The 27412-nt window shown below is 43.6% G+C and overlaps 1 protein-coding gene across 1 annotated transcript in view; it reads right to left on the bottom strand.

The window, feature by feature from the left end:
• The window catches only part of ADCY1 (adenylate cyclase 1), a 1095828-nt gene that overhangs the window by 192866 nt on the left and 875550 nt on the right, over window positions 1-27412 (bottom strand). Inside the window, exon 13 of the mRNA XM_085606626.1 lies at window positions 9966-10055. Coding sequence (XP_085462752.1) covers window positions 9966-10055 — 90 coding nt within the window. The remainder of the gene's footprint in view (window positions 1-9965; window positions 10056-27412) is intronic.

The following is a 27412-nucleotide window of genomic DNA, read 5'->3' as shown; positions in this document are numbered from 1 at the left end:
GGACGGCTCAGATTTGGCGCCATGACGGACCATGTCAAGGGATCCGGCGCCAGGGCAGGGAAGCTGGTCCAAACAAACAAACTGGACAGATACACGTTATCTAAGGACCTGTAGCGGGGGCACCAACCTGAAGAGGGTGAGCGGGGAGGACCTGGATCTGGAGAACAGGAACTCTCCCTTAAAGATGTCATGGAGGCAATATCGGGGGTCAGGACCTCTTTGGACTCAGTGGCTATTGACGTCAACCTAATCAGGGCCGACATGGGGAAACTTAATGAAAAGGTGAAGCAGGTGGAGATCACGACTGCCGGCCTGGTGAGTGACGTGGCGCTGCTGCAAAGGGAGGTCCATGATCTGCGTGATTCCCGGAGCCTCTTGGACCTCAAGCTGGACGACTACGAAGGCCGTCTTCGCCGCAACAATCTCTGCATCATAGGATTTCTGGAGAAATCAGAGGGGCAGACTCCTGACCTGTTTGTCGAGGACCTTATCCTCAATCACCTGCGACCCAAGGGACTCAGTAAATTTTTTGTGATCGAGCGGGCCCACAGGGTCCCGGGTACCGACCCAAGACGGGCGCTCCCCCGCAGCCTATGTTGGCCCGGGTCCTGAACTATCGAGACCAAGATGTGATCCTCCAAAATTCCAGGGCCAGCACCCCCTCCGCTATGAAAATGCTGCTATCTCCTTCTTCCCGGACATCACGCAAAGGGTACAGAAACAGCGGAGACTATTTTTGTCTGTTAAGCGCGTTCTGAGAGAGAAAGGCCTAAAGTACTCGATGCTGTTCCCTGCCCGCCTCCGGGTTGAGGCGGAAGGGGGAGCTTGGTTTTTTGATCGGCCTGAGGACGTAGCTGACTGGATTGAATACCGTGATACTAAAAGCCCTGAGGTGGGGGGAGCCAGAGGTCCTGATAACAATGGACTGACCTGAAGAGGAGCCTCGGCGAGGACAGGCTTTTTGCAGTTTGGGGGGTGGTGGGAGGGGGGATGGGCGGGGGGGATCCATTGTGCCTCACCTAAACAGGACTACTGATTCATTAATAGACATATGTCACTTGTTTAATGGAGGTGCGGTAATGATGTAGCTTAGGGCATGGACATGGAGCTCCCTGCTTTTCCCCTTTGGATCGTTTTTTCCTTCTTTCTTTGATCTTTTTAGGGCGACAGGCACTCTGCAAGTTGTTTATGAGCAGTTTTGAGCCCAGAGGGTAGGGCAGCGGGGTGGGGGTTTGTTGGGTAAGGGTCTTATTTTTTTGCCTACTTGATTTTGGTTTTTTTGTTAGTTGTTCTCGACGTTATGATGATGGTGCAGTTTTGATTTTCAGAGGGTATCACTGCTACAATCCGCACACGTACCAATGGGGATACAGCATAACAAGGAAGTTAGAATTTTAAGTTGGAATGTGAACGGGTTAGGGGACAAAATCAAACGTAGTATAGTATTGCAACAGGTACGGAGGCTGTCACCGGATATTGTCTTACTTCAGGAAACTCACCTCATTGGCCACACTTGTACAGCTATGCACAGATGAGGCTATTCTATGATCACCCATGCAGGTTTTGCGTCTAACTCCAGAGGGGTGGGCATAATCCAAAATAAATCTTTCCCTTTCTCCAATACTTCTACCTACGTGGATGACTGAGGTAGATATGTGGGTATCACGGGCACATGGGAGGGGCAAGTTATCACCTTCTTGTCTGTTTATGCACCCCCAGGGTTACAGGCCACCACATTCTCCGATCTCAGCGCTGTACTGTTGGCACTGCCGGAAGGGCGCCTTGTGCTCGGGGGAGACTTCAACTCCGTTGTATCAGGTACACTGGACAGATACCCCCCACGCATGCCGCCTCCCACCGCGCAATCTTTCTCGAATTTCTTGGAGGCGATGGGACTAGTAGATGTTTGGAGGACATATCACCCTGACAAGGTCCAGCACACTTTCCACTCGGGCGCCCACAATAGTCTTTCGCGGCTAGACTACATCGTTGTTCCTGCCCCACAGGTGATGGATATACATGAGATACGGCACTTAGCTAGAGGCATTTCCGACCACTCTCCCCTCTGGGTCCACATTGTCCTAGACAACTCGCCGGTGGGACGCGTTGCCCCCATTAAACCATGGTATCTTAAAAGCCCTAAAATACGGACCGGCTTGATTAAATCCATCAATAACTATATTCGGGAGAATGAACACACGGTCGAATCCCCACAGACACTGTGGGAAGCCTTCAAAACAGTAGTTTGGGGCGAAGCCCTCTCCTTAATAGCAGGGTCCAAAAAAGACAAGCTGATGGCTGTCTCTGACGTACAACAAGAAATCTATCGCCTCGAGAGCGACCTAGACCCTGGTCCCTCGCCGGAGACTCTCCATGCCCTACGACTCCGTCAGGAGGAATACCGAGCCCTGGTCACCGACCGGGCTAAACTGCTAGGACAAGATGGCTTGGACGAGTTTACGACTGGGGAGACAAGGGGGGGAAGCTAATTGCCTGGCTGGACAAAAAGGAGCACGCTAGCCGACTAGTTCCTGAATTGAGAAGCTCTGGAGGATCAGCCATAGTGGATCCTCAAGACATAGTCGACCACTTCGCAGCCCATTTCCGTACAGTTTACTGCTCCGCCGCGCCATACACCGAAGCGGACTCCTCTGAACTCTTGTGTGACATTTCTCTGCTGGTATTATCTGACAGCGACCGCGCGTTTATGGATAGCGCCCTTATTGCGGATGAGATTGCGACCGCAATTAGAGCACTCCACCTTGGCAAGGCGCTTGGTCCCAATGGCCTCCCGATCGAACTCTACAAGCTCTGCCCGGACAGACTAGTACCACATTTGAAATCTATGTTTGAGACTAGTCTAGAGCAGGGATCGGTTCCCCTTGACCAACGAACCGCAACCATTGTCACGATCCATAAAGAAGGGAAACCTAAAAATGACTGTGCCTCCTATCGGCCTATCTCATTGTTGAATGCTGAGCCCAAAATATTATCCAAGGTACTCGCCAACAGACTGGTTAAGGTGATAGGGGAACTGGTGCACCCTGACCAATCTGGGTTTATGCCTCGGCGGAACACCGCCCTGAACCTGCGTAGACTACACGGGGTCCTGGGCAGGGCATCGACTTTGCGCGAAGACGCCATCGTGGTCTCCCTGGATGCCACTATGGCCTTCGACACGCTTGAATGGCCTTATCTTTTCGCCGTACTCGCTAAGCTGGGATTTGGACCGGGCTTCTGTCAATGGGTACGACTACTATGCAGTTCCCCAATGGCTCAGGTAGTTGTAAATAACAGGAAATCTGAATCCTTTCTACTTAGCCGAGGGACCCGCCAGGGATGCCCCCCTCTCCCCTTTACTGTTCGCTTTAGCTCTTGAGCCTCTTGCGGCCTGGATCCGTAGGGATGCAATGATCCGTGGGCTGCGATGGTCGGTTGACTGGAAGGACCGTATATCCTTGTATGCAGATTATATACTACTATACCTTGCATCCCCCCAAAGATCCCTTATCGCTGTATTTGACATCTTGGCCGTCTTTGGTAGATACTCCGGGTTCGGCATTAACTGGCAGAAATCTCTCCTGTATGTCCTGTGTGGGAAGCCCCCTCCGATACCCTGAGACTGCCCCATACCAATAGTCTCAGAAGGCTTTAAATATTTGGGTATTTTCATCTCGCTGGACAAGACTCTTCGTTTTACCCGAAACCTTGCTCCCCCAATACAACAACTAAAACAAGATATCATAAATTGGAAATCACTTCCTCTCTCCTTGCTGGGCAAGGCGGCCCTTTTCAAAATGATGTCCCTACCCCGCTTTCCTCTATGTTCTTCAAAATTCGGCAGACCCTGTACCAAACTCGTACTTCAAACAAATAGAGGGGCTCCAACGAGACCTTCTTTGGGATGGTAGGCCCCGTATTGCTTTCCAAAAACTCACCCGCAACTGGTTTGATGGGGGGATTGGATTGCCTGATATCAAGAAATACTACTGGGCCTCACACCTAACTGCAATAAACCACAGCAACTATGGTCGGCCCGACAGCCCGGGGTTTAGCATGGACAGACTGCTCCTCCCAAACGGTTCCTTTACCCGGGCCCTTTACTCTAAGCCCAACAGATATCCCCTCACTGGCCCCACTAAACATACTGTCCATATCAGGCACGCGGCGACTGCCCCGTGACACTTCCCCACCTGACTATTCTCCACTAGAGGACAGACTACTCGATGGTCATCTGTCCGAGAAAGCCATATCCCTAACCTACAGAAAACTCATCAACAATATGGATGATCCATTGTTGGCCCTACGGGAGAAATGGGTTGAAGACGGTATCGAACTGGACGACGAAAACCATCCCAGCGCGCCTCCGTCTTGTGCAACTAAAAATATTGCATAGAGTCTACATCACGAGCCCCCAACTAATACACATGGGTGGTCCAACGGACGGGTTTTGCAGACGGGGATGCACCCAACTAGGCACGTTCATGCACGTAATATGGCACTGCTACCCAATACAGACTTACTGGTGCAATATTCACAGCATTATGAGCCAAACACTGGAACTCACTGTAAAGCCAGAGGCCCCCAGATGCCTCCTTAATATCTGGGAACCTACTGACCTTAACTCACACGCTATACAATGGGTCACATTGGGCTGCATGATTGCTAAGAGAAATATTGCTCAACTCTGGGGGGCAACGCATGCTCCAAGGGTCGTGGATTGAGAAAAAGATCTTGACTGGTGTATGCTGCGGGAAAAGACAGTATATACGGCTAGGGGTTGTCCCCGAAAGTGGTCTAGGATCTGGGCTCCCTGGAACGCATATCGTGGCTACATTTGCACCCCCCCAGGCGACCCCGAATGTGATAGTCCCCCCTCACCGTAACTTCCAAGCATCATCCTACTATGTATGTATACCTTGGTTTTGCTGTGTTCCCTGTAACTGCTCTGAGTGGAACTGTACCTCTATGTCGAGTATGTTTAATAAAAAGAATTAAAAAAATAAAAATAAACTGCCATTTCGACTTGGTAATACAAGTACCTTGCTAAGACATAAACTTGCCTTTTATTAAAAATATGGCACACTTGAGTTGGCCCATAGGGGTTGAACACCTACTTTTAAGTGCTACACGTCCTGGTAATGAAATACTCACTAACTTGTTTTTCACTACTGTGAGGCCTACTACTCCCATAGGATAACTATAGTTTGACTTAATACATTTCATAATGGCTAACCTTTCATTGGGTAGTTAATTCTTGTTTTGTGTCTAGGAAATTGTAATTTAAAATTCTATTTAGTTGTAAGGTCAGATTTTGAGTTATAGTTTTTAAAATGCTACTTTTAGAAAGTTGGCATTTTCCTGTGTGGCTATTTTGTGCCTGCAACCTGTTCCTGGGTCACATTACTGGGTGAAGTTAGCAGTTGGACTTTGTTTTTCACTCCCAGACAGTTACATAATACAGGAATTAGGTGTGCTTGGAATCACCATCACTGGCAATTCAATAGGCTGTGTCCTGCTTTTACACAAATAACTTCACACTACCTCATTGCTCATGTAACCAGGCTGGAGCCAGGGCAGAGAAGCAGGAAACTCCAAGCACTTCAAAGTGAATTTTCTAGAAACGTCTCCTATTTGAATGAAGGTATTATATGTAAAAATAGGATCCTCAGACCCTCTTTTCAGTTCACTTTCTGTACCTGCGGAAGGACCCTCAGAGGACCGCCTGCTGCTGTGGCCTGTTCTGTACTTCAGGAGACCACTTTGCAGTCCCTGGAAGGACTACTCTTCTGCCTGAAGCCTGCCTTAACCCCTCAAACCCCCCCCCCTGCTGCTTGAGCCCTGTTCCACGTCTTGAACCCAGGACTACCAGAGTGACTTCAAGGGCTAGTTGGATGGCCTCTTGATCAGATCCTCAGGGACAGAAAAGGCTCCTCCATCTTGAACCCATACCAGGACCCAGTTTGAGTGAGTCCTGATCCTCCAAATTTTGCCCCTGCAATCCTGGGCCCCTAGAAATGGTGCTAAAGGTGCCCAGATAGCCAACACCTAAAACTTGGGACAAACCTTTTCAGTCGAAAAACTGCTCTGAGAAGAGCTTTAAATACTATTTCTGTCAGATGCTGGCACGACTGTGCTGCTCTAATTTATATCTGCTTTTAAATCTGGAATTTATATTTGCAAATTCTTGGGGGACTTTAGAAATCAGCCAGAGGGTGTTTTATTGTGTTATAGTGTGCTTTAAAGGTTGGCCCACACCTGTCAGAGCAAGACGTTATCCGACCACCATTTTGGCTGTTGGTCTAGTTTTCCTCTTTAGAACACTATTTCAGTTGGATGCTGGCATGACCATGCAGCGTACTGGAGTTACATTTTGCTGCTCTAATTTAAATCAGCATTAAAGTCTGCACTTTATAGCTACATATTCTTGAGGGATTTTAGAAATCAGCCAGAGGGCTTTTTACTGTGTTTTATTGTGATTTTAACTTTGGTCTACGCCAGTCACAGTGGGACGTTCTCCAACAGGCATTATGGGTGTCGGTCTAGTCTTCTTTTTTCAGAAGACTATTTTAGTTAGATGCTTGTGGGACTGCACAGAGGACACGTGTGGCAGGTATGCAGATGGTGCACCAAAGGCATGCCAAATGCAAGCCCGTCTTCACCTGTCCGCTCACTAACTGCAGACAGTGCCAGCTATGCTACTGGATGCACCCCAGTTTGGTGTGGGACCTCTCCTGCTAGAACAGGACCTAGGATTTGCTAATGCCTATCATTACTAACATTGGACGTGGGCCCCTTCCATGTACCAACATTAAAAGCCTGCTTTTCTGTGATGTGGCCTACTCAATGCCAGTTCATAAGTAAAGCATCCTACGGAAATCCCTTTACTGCTAGAACCTAGTGACTGGGATAAATTGTTTATAACAGAGACCTGGACCACCTCCGACTCAGCAGCAGATTTAGGCATGGCATGTCTGCTAGGTTTTAAAGCCTTTCACAAACAATTTTTAAAGCCTGGGGTGTTTGGCAATTAACTTACAATCTCCACTTTAATATGTGGTCCTACCAGGGGTAGGAAAAAAAAAAAAAAAATTGACTGTTAATATATATTCACTTCCTGTGAACCATATATTTTACTCCTGGAAATGTCTGCTGATTTCACATTTATTCTACCTTTTTGACCAAATATTGACTTATTCTGAAGACTGTCCAATCTTTCCACCATGATTGACTATGAGAAGCCCCAAGACCCTCAGATTGTCAGTCTGGGTTGGGTGGGAGAGGTTCCTGTCCCCCATATAAGATTCACTGCTTTGGCGCTCTTGTCAAGAAAAAAAAGAACTGGTGGTTTGTCGCTGGGGTAGGGAAAAGTCCCTGAAGTTTAAAATGTGTTTGGACTCCTCATTTATGATTATGAACAGTTGGCACTATCTGCTGACCTGATGCCGCCAATGTGGAGGCCAAAACAACATGATTAGGCTTTCCTGTTTTCAGTTTCTATTTTTGGTAAATTCTGGTGGGGTTTTTTCAGTTTTTGCAAAACCTTAAAAAACAGTGGTTATCAGTGGTTACACATTTTGCGCCATTAAAAACAACAGAACCAGTGTTTTTCTGGTGTTTACGGAATTTTAATTTAATTGTATTTATTGCTTGCCTTCTGCACTGATAATGCATGTGTATAGATAGTGTGTGCACAGGGTATATGAGGTCCAGGTTACTACACCAGAATGGACTACAAAGTCAATAGCATTCTTCATTATTATTGAAGATTATTAGGATGCTTTCAGCATACCATCTAGCAAGTGACAAGGATCTCTTTCAGGGAAGCACTTCAGCTCAGGTATCGATTTTGACAGGCCATCATTCAACTTTTTCATATACGTAGCTGAATTACTGCAAATACAAACAATATCACTCCATTCTGTATTGAACTTGGTAGAAACTTTTTTCAGCAGCATTCCATGTGAAACTGCATTCCATGTTTACCAAACATCTGGTGTCATGTTTCCACCAGTATCTCTGATGTTTGGTGACAACATTCTTTTCACATATACCTGTCACTACATCCTGCATTGAATGTTTAAAGCCTGGGGTGTTTGGCAATTAACTTACAATCCATACTGACTAGAAAAGGGGGCTGATGTATCAAAGGATTTCATCCCTTATCTGTCTGTGGGTAAATGTGATGATACATATTAGGAAAGATTCTTATGAAACCAGACATTTTACCTATCAGTAAAAATCTAATGTAGCCAAAATATCAAATATGATTTTGATATTTCCCGATTTTCTACAGTTTATAAAATAACTAAATAAGACCTAAAACATGCATCTAAACACTGTGGGGCAGAGTTATGAGGTTTTACCGTAGGGAAGCGCAGCAGGCCTTCCTGCTGCGCTTCCCTACGGCAAAAGAAAAGGGCAGGGATGCACCGTATCTATAAAATGGGGCGCATTCCTGTCCTTTTCCCCCGCGCCGGCGCACAATGGGCTGCCTGCGCCAACGCAGGCACCTCTGCACCATGGTGCAAGGGTGCCTGCGTTGCGGAGATGAATATTTTTGTACAGGAAGGGAAAACTTTCTGTACAAAAATAATCACAACAGGTTTTTCCTCTTTGTATGGGTGCTGCAGAATGCAGCACACATAGAAAAAGGAAAAACGAGGAGAAATAAAGATATTTCTCCCCGTTGCGCCTCCCTTACGCCTCCCCTGGGGAGGCGGAAGCTTTTGGCGCTGCCTCAGATTTACGATTTCTCGTCAATCTGGGGCAGTGTCAAAAGGCCATGGGTGTTGCTGGGAACGCCCCCAGCAACACCCATTGCACGCCCCTTTAACGCAGAACACTGCGTTAAAGGGACTGATATTTATGAGGCAGCATTAAGCCAAAAAAAGTGTCTCAGTGCTGCCTGATAAATATCACGCAGGCTTCTGCGCCACGGAACGTCACAAAAAGTGACGTTCCGATGGCGCAACGGGCCTCATAAATCTGCCCCTCTATCTTTAGATCAAAGACCGCAAAACTGAAAAAGCAGAAGAAAGAAGAGACAATGTTTTAGTGACATCCCTAAATGAGAAAACCCAAGCAGAGTAATGTTAGCTCAGTCGTTCTTGATGCTTCCTTGCATAACAAAGGTACATTGTATTGGCCACTTCAGGAAGAAATAAAAATGTTTCTTTCACACATCTTTTCCTTTCTTTAAATGGCACTTAGTTTGTGGTTGCAAAGGTGTTTTTTTGGTGTTTATATGCTTATACCGGTGATGGCTATAGTCCTTTTATCAGTTATTATAGGTTTAAACCTAAAACCAGATAGCCTAAACATGATGCAACTGTGACATTGCTGTTAAGAGATAACATATATTTGCCTATTGAAATGCATATCTAATCATAATGCATACTACACTGCAACAGTTACGGTTCGCAGCTGCCTATGGGATTGACCCATGGTAGTTTCTAAACGTTAAATCGGAAGCTGGTGGATTAATATTGAAGTTATATTACAACTTCATGACAACTCAATTGCAAGACTATTATGTAAGATGTGAGTGGATACATCAATTCCACATGTATTCACACCCCTGACTAAACAATGTGATTGTGATGGTGATGTTTTTATTAGTACCTCGTTTCTGTAGTGTTAATCTGAAAATGAGAAATATAATAAAAAGGACAAAGCATGTGCACCATTTGCTCTGTGTACCTATGCAGATACATGCTACCAGATGGATAAAAGTCAGGGTCAGAAAGTGTACACATTTTGCATTATAATATTGCCAACAAATTACAATTGATTTGACTCTGTATATGCTTTGATGCCACAAATGATGTATTTAATAATGCCTTAGTTACCGGATTTCAAGGAAAATTAAATTCTAGCTTTTGTTCCTCATGCTCTAGACATAAGGCAGAATATATCTGGATGTCATGCATAAACATAAATATTATATTCTTTTTAATACTCACCACACATCCCTGGGCCACAGAGTAAATTAGAATCACAATAAATATACACAAAATTGTACGAATCTGTATTGTCAGGCACCCTGGAAAGCACTGCAAGAAAAAAAATAAAGTTAAAAGATTAGAGGAGCTTCAATGTGGACTGAAACTGCTTCACTCCAGAAATAAGAATAACAGCGGACAGCTTAAATGGTATCTACCAGAGAGGCCACTCCGTTCAAGTGCCGCAGGAAATGTTAGGATCCCTAAGTTTACATGCGCTTCTTGGGGCGGCAGAAATCTTGTGACAAGGCCTTCTAAACTTTGGAACTCCCTGCCACTGCATATTAAATCTCAGTCAACCTTACTTTCCTTCTGTAAGTCACTGAAAACTTGGCTTTTCACCTATTAACATTTACTCTGCTCATACGCTCTGATACTCAGTAGCGCCTTGACGCCTTTGGGCAGCTGTTCCCGCTTTCTAAAACTAATTAACATAACATAATAAACATTTAGTGAACAAATTGCTCATCATTGTTGAGGCTGACCAGGAGCCAACATTGTTGATATTTTCTGTTGTGCTTTTTGCGTTGTGAAGAGGAAGGTGACAGAACAGAGCATGTTCCTTCGAGTTTTCGTTTTACAAGAAAGGATACTTATCATCACATCTGGAAATCCCTAATAGTGCACACACGTTTAATATAATTACTAACAAAATTGTTTACACTGCTGTGTTTTTGCCTGTGGAAATACCACATACAATGTGGAAACTCTGCCAATAGTTTTTATGAGAATAGGGATTGTGGATATTAAGGGTGTATGTGAGAGGAAAATGTCAAATGAGACTTCTAATGCAATGTTAGTATAGATAATTCCCCATAACTCTTTAAAATGTTGTTCCAGTATAAAGGAACTGTATAGTTTAATCTATTAAAAGAAGATTAAGAAGCACTCAGTCGTTTATCTACCTTTTGACTGAGATCTGAGAACCAGAACGAAAAGAAAAGCTGTATTTTTCCTTGCTGTAAATATCTAAAATTATAAAAGTGTGACTGTGAATAACAAGATCAAACAGTAATTAGCAATTTCTCTCTGGAGCTTCACCTGGACACGTCTGTTGCTTTCCACAGAGTAAGCACAGGTCTAGAAATAACAATAGTAACTCCCTATATTGTCTCAATCATGATCAGACTTGGACTCAAAATAGGGCCCTCTATAGTTTTTCAAACAACGTTTGCAAGAAAAATAGGTCACATAATCATGTTTTAGTGTAGAGTATGCAATAAAGCGAACAGTTTATTGAACATTTTTACGTTAAAATAGCCAGTTTTATCAAACTTTTACCTGTGTTATCCTAGGCTTCCCTATTGCAAACCCTCAGATTAGCACCTTACACCTAAGACGCAAGTGACCTCATCTGTGGAGTTCTGCAAAGGCTTTCTCTGAGTCCAACTCTCTTCAATTCATACATGATACCACTAGCTGGCACTCTCACAACATCAATGTCCTCTCCTCCGCCAGTGATACAGATCATTCTCTCCCTCAAGAACAAGTTACCCAGTACCTGGATCAAGATCAATGCCTACATAACTGAAATTGCCCACTGGATACAGACCAACAGTCTGAAGCTGAACACTGACAAGAACAAAATCGTTTTCTTCGTGAAGAGCATTTTACAGTGGGACTCTGCTTGGTGCCATCACCCACCACCAACACCCACGCCAAGATCATAATTTACAGAAAATTTGACATGGCTGCCCAAGTCAATGCTGTCACCACCTCAAGCTTTCATAGCCGCAAGATGCTGAGATAGAAATGGCTCCCAATTCGCATGAGGAGAATTGTCACGCATGCCCTTGTCACATGCAAGCTTGACTATGGGAACACCATCTATGCCGGGATAAACCAAAAACTCCCCAAATGATGCAGAACATTCAGAACTTAGCAGCCTGAATCACTCTCAACCTCCCACTCCGCACTCACTTCAAAGCACACCTGAAAGAGCTCCTCTGGCTCCTCGTACACAAACGAGCACAATTCAAATTCCTCATCCACACTTTCAAGGCACCACACAACAGTAGCTCAGCACACCTCAAGAATCACATCTGCTTTCACAAACCTTTCAAACACTTCCACTCATCCAGACTTCTACTTGCACACAACCCACACATATGGAAAGCCAGACCCTGGTGTAGAGTCTTCCCCTACATTGCCCCTAAAGTGTCAAACGACCTGTCACTATACATAGGAGCCTCCTTTTCACTTCTTGAATGCTGCAAGAAGCTGCAGACCTGACTTTAAGAGTAGTTCCACTAGGCCACAGGTTTGGCTAGTCTCAAACTTGTTAGGCCACCCTCGAAGGATAGTGCGCTCTACAAATCTGCATAACAAAACATAACACAACATAGCGTAATGGACTTAGCGTCCATTGTAACACTTGCCTTTCAGGGTAGTGAACCAGAGCAGTTCAAGGCATTTCCCAGACCTATTTACAAAGGTAAATCTGCATGTGTAGATTTACTAGTAGTAAATGTACTCTTACACTTTTAAGTATCTTTACTACTTTGAGCTATTCACTTCAAATATAAAGTTACTCAAAAGTGTAGACTTACATATCTCAGCTCCATGAAACAGAAGATGGAGCCTAACGTATAAGTGCAAAGTTAATAAAGACAAAAAGGGGCAGTAGTAAGTCCAGCACCACACATTGCCAACCACTTATACTCCAACACTTTCCCATGGGAAACAGTGAGTGTAGGGAATTTCTTATAAATGCGCATAGGAAATAATTCTGTATTCAATTAAATTATTCAAAATAAGTATAATTTAATATTGTAGAAAAGTGCCTCTTTTTGCATGGTTAGCAGGAGGCTTCAAAGGTAGTGTCACCTTTCAAATCCAGCCCAGGAACGCCCAGATGGTGGGGGAGGCCAAGCCCCCTTTCCTGCTCCTTTTTTGGAAGAGGGAAGGCGTAAAAATAATTTAGATGAGGAGGAGGGTTTCCCCTCAGCCTGCACCACCCCTAGGGTGGGGCAGTCGAGGTTAACCCCTCTCCTGAAATTCCACCATCTTGAGATGGTGAGAAAAACATCTAATCAGGCCAGGGTAGTGCCCCTTCCCCCTGAAAGTGGTCACTAGAGGGTGTAGACACCCTAAAGGTAAGTAGCCTATTAGTTGTTACTTGTCTCCCCTTGTAATGCCCCTAAATTCAGTGTTTAAGGTGGCTCCACGAGAACTGAACCTCGGATTCCACAGATCTAAAGAAGACAAAGAAAGAAGGCCTGCTGCTGATCCAGGAACTGAGCCCTGCTGCAGAGGAAACGGACAACAAAGCCTGACAACTGCAAAAGGACTCAACAACTGTAGTCTGCAGTCCCTACCTGAAACCTTCACAGCCTCCAAGAACCCTGAAGCCCTGCCAGCCTTCGCCAATTCCCTGGGACCTCCCCTTAGACTAGTGGAGCTACTGCCCGACACGTTGCCGGTTAAAACTGCCATGAGGTGAAAACCGGCATGGACCGGGTCAACGCGATTCACCTCACCAATGAAAAGTCACAGCATTCAAGGCTTGTTGATCACCAGTCTGGTAACCAACCCCTTCAACGAATCCAACAGCCTAAGGGATCCTCAAAGGACCTGCAACGAACTCTGGAAACAGCTACTCCTGTTAGCCTGTACCCACTTTCTGGTGGCGTCAACTGGATGAAAGCAGTAACTTGGGCACAATCACAAGTGATGGCTCTCACCGCACTGGTAGCTGAATGCCACTGGTGAAGAACAAATTCTGCATCCCAAGACCTCTGGACCTCCGACCGAGGTAACCCAGAACTGCCTGCTGTGCTTGAGCCCTGGGTCTTTCAAAAATCTGACTTCCCTGGAGTAGAACTTCCCCTGAACTCTGGGCAACCGTTGTCCCTCAAAATGGACTGGGCCTTCCATCGATCGCATCAGTAAATGTGTTGACGGTACTCCGCTATCTAACCCTTTGCTTTTCTCCTTTGTGATCGCGATGGTCTCTGCCTGATGGTAGCAACCGCTGTTGCTTGAAACTTGTAAGCATTTGTGTCTTGAACTACATTTGGTTAAAAAGCAACATACAAAGCATTTATTGACTGTGAACGAAGTTCTTGGTTTCTAAAATTATATATAAAGATTCTTTATTATTTACCAATTAGTCTTGTATTTATTCTTGAGTGTATGTCTCATATATTGCCTCTGTGTGTGACAACAAATGCTTAGCACTCCCCTCTGATAAGCCTAACTGCTCGCCCACACCACAACAAAAAGGGTATTAGAATTATCTGCTTTCACCTCTGCACACCTATTGGGGATTCACCGGACTCTGCATAGTGCACTTAATTTTGGTACACTATAGAGACCTGGCGTCATACAAATGTTCAAAAAGTATCTAGAAATAAAACTTTTTTATTTTAACATACTTAAATAACGTTTCTGTGTGTAAAAATTAATGTTGCATTGATTTTTAATAGAATATAATTAAGTCAGTTTTAATTAATTATATGGGGAGCAACCTTTACAACGCAACTTTTACAACACACTACACTTACAACGCATTTTTTACAACGCAAAATTCATTACAACGCATTCCATTACAACGCATGACACTACAACGCATTTTTAAAAACTACCTTTACAACGCATTCCATTACAACGCATACTACCTTTACAACGCATACCATTACAACGCATAATATTACACTACACTATCCAACACTTACCCTACTGTTGCACCCCCTGGAGTTAGAATAGTAATTTTTACCCCTATAGTATCCAACACTTACCCTACTGTTGCACCCCCTGGAGTTAGAATAGTAATTTTTACCCCTATACTATCCAACACTTACTCTACTGTTGCACCCCCTGGAGTTAGAATAGTAATTTTTACCCCTATACTATCCAACACTTACCCAACTGTTGCACCCCCTGGAGTTAGAATAGTAATGTTTACCCCTATACTATCCAACACTTACCCTACTGTTGCACCCCCTGGAGTTAGAATAGTAATTTTTACCCCTATACTATCCAACACTTACCCTACTGTTGCACCCCCTGGAGTTAGAATAGTAATTTTTACCCCTATACTATCCAACACTTACCCTACTGTTGCACCCCCTGGAGTTAGAATAGTAATTTTTACCCCTATACTATCCAACACTTACCCTACTGTTGCACCCCCTGGAGTTAGAATAGTAATTTTTACCCCTATACTATCCAACACTTACCCTACTGTTGCACCCCCTGGAGATAGAATAGTAATTTTTACCCCTATACTATCCAACACTTACCCTACTGTTGCACCCCCTGGAGTTAGAATAGTAATTTTTACCCCTATACTATCTAATACTTACCTTAAATGCAATTTAATATTATGCGTTGTAATGGTATGCGTTGTAAAGGTAGTAGGCGTTGTAATGGAATGCGTTGTAAAGGTAGTTTTTAGAAATGCGTTGTAGTGTCATGCGTTGTAATGCAATGCGTTGTAATGGATTTTGCGTTGTAAAAAATGCGTTGTAAGTGCATGCGTTGTAAAAGTGTGCGTTGTAACGACATACATCCTAATTATATACATCACTTTTGATAATGGTTAATGCATAATAAAATATATAACTTTTTTAGTGTACTTGGGGTTCTTTTTATTAATGCATCTTTAAATACATTAAGATTGATTAAACATTTGTATCAAAATTAAGTTAAATATGCTGTAAAAAATAATATTGTTCTACATTTAAAATAAATATATGTCAAATTATTTTACACTAATATACTATCCAACACTTACCCTACTGTTGCACCCCCTGGAGTTAGAATAGTAATTTTTACCCCTATACTATCCAAAACTTACCCTACTGTTGCACCCCCTGGAGTTAGAATAGCAATTTTTACCCCTATACTATCCAACACTTACCCTACTGTTGCACCCCCTGGAGTTAGAATAGTAATGTTTACCCCTATACTATCCAACACTTACCCTACTGTTGCACCCCCTGGAGTTAGAATAGTAATTTTTACCCCTATACTATCCAACACTTACCCTACTGTTGCACCCCCTGGAGTTAGAATAGTAATTTTTACCCCTATACTATCCAACACTTACCCTACTGTTGCACCCCCTGGAGTTAGAATAGTAATTTTTACCCCTATACTATCCAACACTTACCCTACTGTTGCACCCCCTGGAGTTAGAATAGTAATTTTTACCCCTATACTATCCAACACTTACCCTACTGTTGCACCCCCTGGAGATAGAATAGTAATTTTTACCCCTATACTATCCAACACTTACCCTACTGTTGCACCCCCTGGAGTTAGAATAGTAATTTTTACCCCTATACTATCTAATACTTACCTTAAATGCAATTTAATATTATGCGTTGTAATGGTATGCGTTGTAAAGGTAGTAGGCGTTGTAATGGAATGCGTTGTAAAGGTAGTTTTTAGAAATGCGTTGTAGTGTCATGCGTTGTAATGCAATGCGTTGTAATGGATTTTGCGTTGTAAAAAATGCGTTGTAAGTGCATGCGTTGTAAAAGTGTGCGTTGTAACGACATACATCCTAATTATATACATCACTTTTGATAATGGTTAATGCATAATAAAATATATAACTTTTTTAGTGTACTTGGGGTTCTTTTTATTAATGCATCTTTAAATACATTAAGATTGATTAAACATTTGTATCAAAATTAAGTTAAATATGCTGTAAAAAATAATATTGTTCTACATTTAAAATAAATATATGTCAAATTATTTTACACTAATATTCGACTCAAAATATTTTGACTATTTTTTTTTTTCATGTTTAATGAAAAGATTTGTACTTTTTCCCGCTACTTGACCGGAGAGAGATCTTCGCCTAGGTTTCAATGTTTTTGGAAGCAATAGGCTATCGGTGCCAATGCTTTCAGACACACACAAAACCACATTTTTTTGCATACACTGGCACATTAACTAGAGGCACATTTGATTTGACAATACTTGCTACGAGGATTACCCTACTTGGTAAGAGTAAATCGGTTGTATAGTAAAACACCACGTCATTTCCTGAAAGGAGTTATCCTGAAAATTAAACAATGAGTGACAATGTTTTTAAAGGGAGATCTAATGGGTTATCTCTTATCTTTTATTATGCTATACAGCCTCATGGTATTCTCATATTTACCATTACAAAATCACACACAACAAAAACGGCCTAGCAACAGAAACGAAATCTGTAAATACTTGTTTTAGATGACCTAAGCCTGACTTCTAGTGGCCATTGTTAAGCGAAACACTTTCAGTAAGATTCGTTTCAATAATATCACTTATGAATTATTATTATTTAACGTTACAGATAATCGGCGAGGCACTGACAACAGGCGCATCTTGAGGGTAAACGTGCATCTCCGTGGAGAAGTTAGTAGACATAAGTACTAAAGAATTTATAGGATTGAGATTCTGAACAAGCAAACCTGATTGCTTTTTTGGACCCTGATATTGGCCTTGCTTAGTTATTTCTACTTGCATTAATACAATCATTTATGATGTTTGTGTACACCCTGAAGATCCCTGATTTGAAACGTGGTTGGTGCAAAAGGGAATAGTGTCATGTGTATTTATAATGTTTGAAATTCCAGCATATGACGGAAGACACTCTGCGAATGTGGACTGCCGCAAAATTGTGCAAAACAATTCAATTTTTAAGCACTGCCGGTGTTTACAAAAATTATATTTTTAGTAATACACAATACGACTGTATGTAGAGCAAATCTTTCTTCATAGGTTTCCATTTAAAGGATGCATCCCAGGACTGCTGAAACCCTGTAACTCTAAAAAAAAAAACTTAACTTTGTCATCATTAAGCTTGAGGTGAATCTATGAATTAAATTCCATACTGCCTCCCGAGCAAGCTTTAGATTTGCTGATTTACTAAATGCACACGTTTACATTTCTTTAAGGTAGCGAGCACACTGGAGAGAAAGAATGTATTTTTCTATAGCTGTCTATTCCCTATCTTAATTCACAGAAGTGGAGACCCTCTAGGTCCGGTTCAAGCTGAGGCAACTCAAGGTCGGCATTACCCATTCAGGGACGGTTGTTTTTTTTATTTTTATGTATAGTAAGTGTTTTGATACATGAACATTGTACATCTTAAAAATCCCTCATCATACACCTATGTTTGACGAAACAAGACAATTTATAATAAGAAAGTGGAAATGTTTCATACAGATTGGTAGGAGTCGGTTTGACTTTCTCCTGTCTTACTCCTGACTTTCTCTTCGAATTGGTGCCTCTTTTTTAGGGAATGTCGATTTTCCCATTGATTTGATTATAGATCATCTCATCTCAATTGAAATCCTTGTTGTTGCCGCTTCCCTGCTGGCAGGACCGGACTGGCCGTAGCGGGCACCGGGCAATCCCTCGCTGCGCCGCACGGGTGGGGGCCGGTTTTGGGCCCCTGGGGGCCGTTTTTGTTACAGGGCAAAATCGGCCCTGTAACAAAATCGGTAGAAAACCGGCACTTGCAAAGAGCTCGGCTGCACCCCCAAGCCCCGGTGGGGCGGGGGAGGGGGGGGCAGCCGAGCACTTTGCCAGGGCTGGTTTTGGTTCTCTGCCTGCTGGTCTCGGGGAAACATGCCGATAACTCCTGTACTACACATCCCGACTCCCATAGCGCACGGACCTGCTCAAAAGGAGAACGCTGTCCCGCAGCGCAGTGTAGCCGCTTCCCTGCTGGTCTTAGGAAAACCTGCCGATAACTCCTGGACTATACTGCCCGACTCCAATAGCGCACGGACGTGCTCAAAAAGAGAATGCTGGCACGCAGCGTGGTGTAGCCGCTTCCCTCCTTGTCTTGGGGAAACACGCCAATAACTCCTGGACAACACTTCTGGACTCCCATTGCGCACGGGCAAGCTCCAGCACGGGACGTGTGTGGGGACGTGTATGGACCAAGGGCTGGCCCGTCGGAGCCCGGAGGAGGCTAGGCTGGGCCCTCCCTCTGACATTTGGCCTCTGGGACTTGCTGCACTCTCCATTACAAGGTACTGTGCCCTTATTTACTTTTAGGAATTTTCTACCCTTGACCCGGTAACATAATGGCCAAACGTAAGGGCTTTAGTGACCAAACTGGGAAAGGAACAGTAGGGGCACTGGGTACCTTTTCAAGGGCGGAATCTGTTCTTACACATAAGATAGAGCTAGTGGAAGAGCAGCTCTTGCTGGTGTCTCTGATTTCCCAGAAGCGCTCTTCCCTTGGTAGTATCCCTATGGATGGGGATATTTCAAACATCCTCCAAAACTTTCCCATAGTTTCTCTGTCTCCTGCACCTGAAGCCCTACTTTCCCTGCCATTGGAAGCAACAACAGGCCCCAACATAGTCATCAGGGGCCAGGCTGCCAAATCCCAGACTGTCAACAACAGCGAGCCACCGGTCAAAAGGAGGAAAACTGGAGGTCTCCAAAAATAAAAATCCTCGAAATCCGTTTGAGCTGGCAAGCCTTGAGGGAATGGAGAAACTGGGTCCAGACAAACCTCCACCAATTATACAATACCAGCTTCAACACTGCTCCTCTGGGTTGTCTGATGATGATGACACATGGAGAAGATTGGAGACTCTGGTCACCACGCTCCTGGAACCACTCTTATTTAAACTAACAAAAATTGAAGAGAGACTCAAAAACATTGAGGGCATGGGCACAAGTAATTCCTCTTCCACCCGCTCTTTAGGGGTTGGCCAGGGTTCTGTCATACAGACAGACCAGGGGGCAGGGAAGGGGGCCTTTCAAGATCCCACCAACTTAGAGAACTACCCATGTTATTCAAGTATTAACACACGTGCTTCTGATACCATCCCCCAACAACTTCCCCACCCACCTCCTAATGTCCACGCCATTGCTCCAGGGGTAGACACGACTCTGCAACCACTGCTTAGAAATGTCCCGACTATGTCTGAGACCAATTTATGGGTAAACCTAAAGATGAAATCACAAGGCAGCAAAGACCTAACTTGGGGGCCAATGTGGGTCTGCTGGTCACTATTTATCAGCTGCTCCATCTCCTGCCAGCATGTTCTCCTCTTGTACTAGTTCTGGGGAATGTTCTGACTCTGAGGGAGGGCCAGCTGGAAACTATGGTCCAACTGATGGACAAATCCTTACACTGGCTGTCCCGCCACGCACTTACTATGTACAAAGGTGGTCCTCCATTGACTAGACAAATCATCATGGCTAGAAGGGTAGGCTGGTTGGGCCCATTCAGGAAAACAAAGGAAAGTGAATGTGCACTAATACATTTTAATAACCACTTTGCATTGACATATATCTTAGGTCAACGGCACAGACACCCCCAGAGGGGCACACAGATTGTGGGACTCCCTTTAGATAACTTTTTCAGACCTCTTCAATCCCCTCTCCAAGACCTTAGTGCGAATCTAATAGGTGGACCGTTGAGACCTATATTTGAGAGTAATATGGATGTTGCAGGGGTAGGAGTCCCTATCGCGAATAGATTTGCGCTACTCTCTGACCACTGTGACTGACTACCTTTTTTTACAACTCTGGGGCTCGTTGTAGAGAACTCTGTACCTACTACTCTCTCAGTGACTCCTAAATCTAATAAGATTAAGAAAGGACAAACTAGCTCATTCAAAAAAACCTCTTGGAATGTGGCAGGTATAAGGAGTAAACTGGGTAATGTACACTGGCAAAAACTCTGGCAGGATAATGACATTGCCTGCTTTCAGGAAACGTGGGCCACGGAACCTGTTTTCATTAACTGTTATCGATCGTTTAAGACAAAGGCAACCCCATCGACTGCAGGGAGACCTGAGGGGGGTCTTCTAACGCCAATCCCAAACACACTGACATCGAAAATAAAGACGTTTCATGGCAGGAGCCCTTTCTTCCACCTCCTTATCCTTGAGCCCCCCAAGGAAGGCATTTGGGTTCTGATAAATTATTATAATAATAATTTTGGACCAAAGATGCACACGGTTGTAGATGAGGTCAATATATGTCAGTCGATGAGGCACTAAAATTCAAAAAGAGAGATGACGCAAAAACTATAATCTGGATGGGAGATATTAATATTCACCCATGCAAGCATAACCAAGATAATCTCTGCGGCCTGGTTGACCTGGTGGGAAATCTCGCTTTTCACTTCTCCCACAGTAACTATAGAAATAGTCTTAACATGTCTGCTTACCAGGAATATGGCCATAGTTAATATAAGGAATAACCTAGAGGATTGCCCCTAGTTTTAGCGATCACACCATTTTAACCGGTGAATAATCCTGAATCTTAGGGAAAAGGCTACGCACCAGAACACTGATCTCCCTATATTGGCCTGGAAAAAGGGTTATCAACTGAAAAGGGCTCAAATTGACAAGCTCAAATTGATGTCCGCAATACTAAAAGCCACTCAGATTAGTATTGGTAAATGTTTAGACTTAGGATCAGCTCCTATAGTCTTGGTCTCCTCCTTTACGGATCTGTTAGAACACATAAACGTGGCACTTACCTGCCTGAAAAAAAGATAAAAATATTAAGGCCAAAGGTTGCTTAAACTCCCCCTCTTCAAAGGCCAGGAAAGCCCTTGCCACAGCCCTCAAAACCCGACCAAGAAATCAACCACAGGTTGCTTTATTTCGCACTCAGTAAAAATTGGCTAGAAGGAAAAGAGAGAGGACCCTGAGGGAGAAGATTTGGGAAAAGCTTGGTCAAGCACCAACGTTGGGTAACAGCAGGGAATTCTGGGGAATAATCAACTCCCCCTATTTTAAGACCCATAGGGACCCCACATTAGATACTAATGTAGGAGGGGAAGAATGGGTGGAGCATTTTGTAAACATCTTCTCGCCCACCTCTTCTCCTGCCCAATTACCAGTCATCCCACTTTCTAGAGCACGGCCAAACTTCGCATTTTTACTTATTGAAGTAAGGAAGGGGCTAGCGGAATGCTGTGAAGGGAAGGCCCCGGGTCCGGATGAGGTCCCGATAGATTTCTTCCAGGACAACTACAATCTGTGGTCTCATTTATTGACCAATATTTTTAACAGTATAGCCATACTAGGTGCCCCTTCCTCATGGAAAATGAGCGTAATTGTTCCAATCCACAAAAAGGGAGATAAGGGAAGCCCAAAAAATTACAGGCCAATTTCACTTTTAGAGACAACAGCCAAACTCACGGGCCGACTACTCTTATCTAGGCTAGAGACTTGGCAGTAGATAAGGAAATATTAATGCAGTCTCAGTAACGGTTTTCAACATGGAAAAGGTCCCATAGGTCCCATAAATCAGTGTCTGAAAGTTTCACTGGTTATGGACAAATAAACCAGGGCTAAGTGTGGGAAAATCTATCTTGTTTTTATGGATCTCTCAGCAGCATTCAACTGCGTTTCCCACGCCATGCTCTGGTATATAATGGAAGAAATGGAGATCGATCTCCCAATAATTGATTTTATCCTGCAACTATACACTGACGCGTCCGCATCGGTCAGATATGGGAAAAATGGGGAATGTACTCGCCCATTCAAGATTATAAGTTAGGTAAGGCAAGGCAAGTCTGTATCCTCGCGCCGTTCCTTTTTTCCATCTATACGAACGGCGTGAAGAAGGCCCTCCTGGTTGCAACCCCTGACCTCCCTGTGTCTGATTCCACCCAGGTCCCAATTCTGGCTTATGCAGACGATGCAGTCCTTATTGCCAGAACGGGGATAGGGCTGCAACGTTCAATTACCACCTATGTGGCCTTTATGGACTCTCTGGACCTGAAGGTTAACCAGACAAAATCATTCGTAATTATAGCTGGGGCTGGCGTCCAAGAGAAAACTCCTTATTTTCATACAGAAACAGGGAAATTTGAGGTGGTTGAGTTTTTTCCCTACCTTGGGGTAGTTTTTGATAAAAACCAAACTTGGTCACGGCTAGTAGACGGAAGGGTCATGGGTATGGAGACGAGCCTAACAGCGCTAAAGGCATTTATGTCTAAAATTGGTGTGAAACCTTTAGCTGCTATTAAACACATCTATAACTCGAAAACTAAGTCAGCGGCTACTTATGGGGCGGGTGTTTGGGGCATTTCTCATGCTGACCTACTACAATCCTTTGAGAATACATTTTTAAAATCCCTGGTCTCTCTTCCACAGTCTACCCCAAACTATATATTACATATGGAGCTGGGCTTACCCTACATTATGGATGTAATTAGACTGGCCCCAGTCCTTTTGTGGCTTTCCATCTGGCGAAGGGACACAGTGCCTTTAAGCAAAAAAAATAATAAGAGACTGCCTGAGACTAGAAATTACAAAAGGATTAGATAGCTAAACTACGTTGAACTAGAACTGACTGTGATGGGGCTGAAAGATCTATTTAAGGACCCAATGGCCTGTAGGCTGATGTCAAGACAAAGGCTGGTGGATATATTTATGCTGAAGGCTCAATGCAGACGTAGGGAGAAGAATTTTAGGAAAAAAGACAGTGCTTGCCTATCAACCATTTCCATCTATGTTAGAAGGAGGATACTTTCATTTAGAGGAGGTCTCAATACCGCAGCACAAATTTATACTATTGCGGTTTCACTTAAATTTGACATCATTAATGTGAGGGTTCCCAGCAAAAAAGTTTAATCATTGAGAATTGACCATCTGCCCCTGTGATATAAATTCTGCCCAAACTGATCTCCATCTACTATTTTTCTGTGGATACTATCACAGGGAATGGAATGAGTATATTGCACTGATCTTAAAGAGGCATAACTTTAAACAATGGAGGGTCGCATTTTTTTTTTTAAATCACTCCCCGATCATCTAGTCTGCTTCTCAGTAGCGTCATTCTTATGGGCCTGCATGAAAAAAGAAAGTCTCTGAGATTATAACGGTTTCTGGTATTTACTGTTTTAAGCCCTTATAAATTTTAAATTACATATATATGATTGTATCCCATATTTAATCTGGCATCTGTGTACGTATGTATTGAAACTCAGAATGAACTTTATATCCTCTTTTTAAATAAGTCTTTTTAGAAATGATGAATTGTTACTGTATGTTGTCCGTGGGATTAATTTATAGTTTACTTTTGTATTATGCACTTTTATGATCTTATACGATAATGATTAAATAAAGTTTCTACTGACTGACTGACTGACTGAATCCTTGCTTTATGCAAGAAATGCTGTGTGCCATTGGCTTTAACAATGATAAATTAAGATTTTAATACAAATGTACCAAAGCCACTGACAAATAAATGCTATTGTGAAAATAATTGACGAGCAGTACCAGATTTTTTATACCATTGTTCAATCACAAATGATTCGATGTCAGCGAGGAGGAAAGACAATTTTACTCAAAATGAGTCTAAAGCTGAAATTGGCTACATGGGCATGTTCTGACATTTGTCAAGGGGGCCTAGTGGAAGACGCTTGCGCTAAATATGTGGTGGTTGGATAAGCAGGACTGGTATTGGGCCATTTTGTGTACTCTGGGATGAAAATCATCAGTGACCAAGTATTTTGGGTGGGACAGTAATCTTAGGTAAAGATATTCAAGAGTACTATCTACTTATATCTAATTTAGCAATTTCTTCCATATTTTTAACTGCCACTCAATTGCAGAGATAAGGGGGGAAAGAAAGGAAGAAAGCCACCCGCCGGGTCAATAAAGATTATTTGATCAGAAAGAGAGAACCCTGGCACAGATCAGAAGGACGCGTAGGTGATTCCTTTTGTCCCTAATCATTTAAAAGTGACATGGTCATTACATTAAAAAAAGACATGCTCATTGAAAGGAATTGGGAACACAAGTACAGAATACTGAAACAAGGGTAATGAAGAAAGTTTGGGGTACCGAGTCCTGATGAATTTGTATTGTAAAGTTTAATAGGTGAAGTATTTTCACCCTCTACATGATTGAGAAAAATGTCAAGAAGTTATTCCTGGGTGCATGGACCAATGGGCTCTAATGACTGTGAAAGCTACTAGAGCCCTGGAAAGGTCCTCGACCGGATGGTTGGGCGGGTATTTGATGTTTCTGCTCATGGTGGTTTTCAATACTTTTGCAAGTTTGTAGGGGCCAGTGGCTTCATGGTACTGTTCTTTGAACCTAGAAGTATCAATAGAACTGACTGTGCGTAAAGGATGTGATTGGAGGGAATACTCAAACTATAGGTAATTGACTATGCTAATTTAAACTTGCTTCGTAATGTTCATAAGAGTTATGCGAATGATGCAATATGTTGCCTGTCACCCAAAATGGTGTCCCAAAAAAATCTTCTATTTTGAATTCGTTAATAAACTAATCTTGCTAATAGATCATTAATTAAGAGCCTTCATGTCACTGTGGGGTTAGAGATCTCAAGCAGAATTTAACATTATCCATCAATGTCTTTTTTAGGAAAAAGTTAACTACATTGGAGAATCCTTGTGACATATTGGCGGCAGCTAGCATTTGTAAAGAAAAAGGTGAGTGTATTCTTTGAAAACATTAAAAATAAGAGTGTGCAAAATGTTCATATTATTTTTTTGTGTAATTACCCAAAGGTTTTGAAACAATTATGCCACATTACCCGTAATTATGCAAAATTCAACAGCATCAGTTGGCACTATATTTTAGCATGACATGCATGCTCACGGCCATTTTAGAAGCAAGGGCGCATTTCACACTTGAAAAGCACCCTGAACAGCAGTCAATCGCACTCTAGTCATTCATGTTGTACCCGTGCGCTCATGCTATAATTTTACCTATGAAATCTATGTAATTACACAATGTGGTGTGATAGTATAATTTCAAAGATTTTGCATAACAAGTGTAAAGCAAAATTACTGAAATTATGCAAGATTATGCCAACGTAACAGAAAAGTAATCTGGGCCTAATTAGACACCAGAAAGAAGGTGTATCTCCGTGCTCCACTGTCGACCAAATAATGTATTGCAAACCTTCTTAAAAAATTAGCTCAAGCTACTTGCTTTCCATTCAATATGGGTTCTAAAACACCATCCTCTGTTTTATGAGTGCGACAGGGTCCTCTTCAGTCACTCTTTGATAAATTTGTATTGCCTACTTGACCTGTCTCTTGGAATAGTGCGTTAATAACAACCTCAATCTTAACCATACCAAGGGGGTTATTTAGACCTTTGTGTAGTGGGTATGCCTCAATAAATTGGCATTTTACCAACCACAATATGATTGTGCTTCCCCAGCTCATTTAGAGGTGGGGAAGCGCCATCATTGTGCCAATGGCGCCACGGTTGGCTCTGAGGGGTGTAAATCTTTGACCTTGTGTCCCATCCACCACAAGGTTATCTGGTCACAGTGACAGTCACCCCATTCTATTTAAAGCAGGGCAATTGTCACCAGATTTCACTGCCTGGGACACAAATGCAATGCATGGTGGTCCCAGAGAGGGACATCTAATACTGGCTCTATGCACAGAGACAAAACACCCAGTGTGTCAGGGTAAGGGATAGTTTTTTTTTTTTTTTATAAAATTTTTATTGTTTTCACAACAAATACAACCAACAGATAGAGAATCAGACCGTATATATAGTACATTAGAAAAATCACCATGCACAGTCGTAATTATTTCAGATAGGCCCAGGTCAGATACCTGGCAATCACCAGCATCGCCTACCCTCCCCTCCATCCCCCCAGCCTCCCTAGCCATCCGAATCAGAGGATTCCCCATCAGAAAGAGGTGGTGGATCACATATGTTACCCCTATACTTGTTCCATGCTCCCCACACTCTGACCCACTTTCGAGGACAACCCCGCCTGACAAAAATGGAGCGCTCAGCAAACATAGCCCTATCCATCTCGCTCTTCCATGTGGATAGCAACGGCGTCTCCACCGCTCCCCATTTTTGGGCTATGTTCCGTTTGGCCGTCATGTTCCCAAGCGTCACCCAGCCCTGCGCCTGACGATTGAGATCTGTGGGCTCCCACACATTCAAGAGACAACGCCTGGGCTCTGGCAGCAGCGACACCCCGCACACCTGTGACATCGTGCGCAGCACTCGCCTCCAGAATAGCTGGAGAACAGGACAGTCCCAGATCAGGTGATAGAAGGTTCCCTCCTCCCCGCAACCCCGCAGGCAGAAGGGGTGCGGCGCTCTACCCAGTTTATGTAGCAAGCACCTGGTGAAATATGAGCGGTGCAAAATACGAAGCTGCACCAGCCGCAGCCTCGAGGGTATACCCGCCTCGCGTGGCGAGGCCAGCGCCTCCCGCCAGTCTGGGTCATCAAATTCGCCGACCTCGCCAGCCCACCTCTCCCGCAATAGCCCCATAGAGTCCGGCAAATTGTTGACCAATTTACGGTATGTGAAGGACGTGGCCCTCTTAGGCATGTATTCGCTCAACAACCTGTCCTCCAGTGGGGACGCCTCCGGAACCTGCACACCTGGGGTTAACTGCGTCGTCAGGGCATGTTTCATCTGTAGATAGCGGAACCATTCCGAGGGAGCTAGCTCATATTGCTG

Source organism: Triturus cristatus, chromosome 5_2 (genome assembly GCF_964204655.1).
Source record: "Triturus cristatus chromosome 5_2, aTriCri1.1, whole genome shotgun sequence".
NCBI classification, from domain to species: Eukaryota; Metazoa; Chordata; class Amphibia; order Caudata; family Salamandridae; genus Triturus; species Triturus cristatus.
Note: the sequence above shows the minus strand (reverse complement) of the source record. Positions and strands in the feature narration are given on the sequence as shown.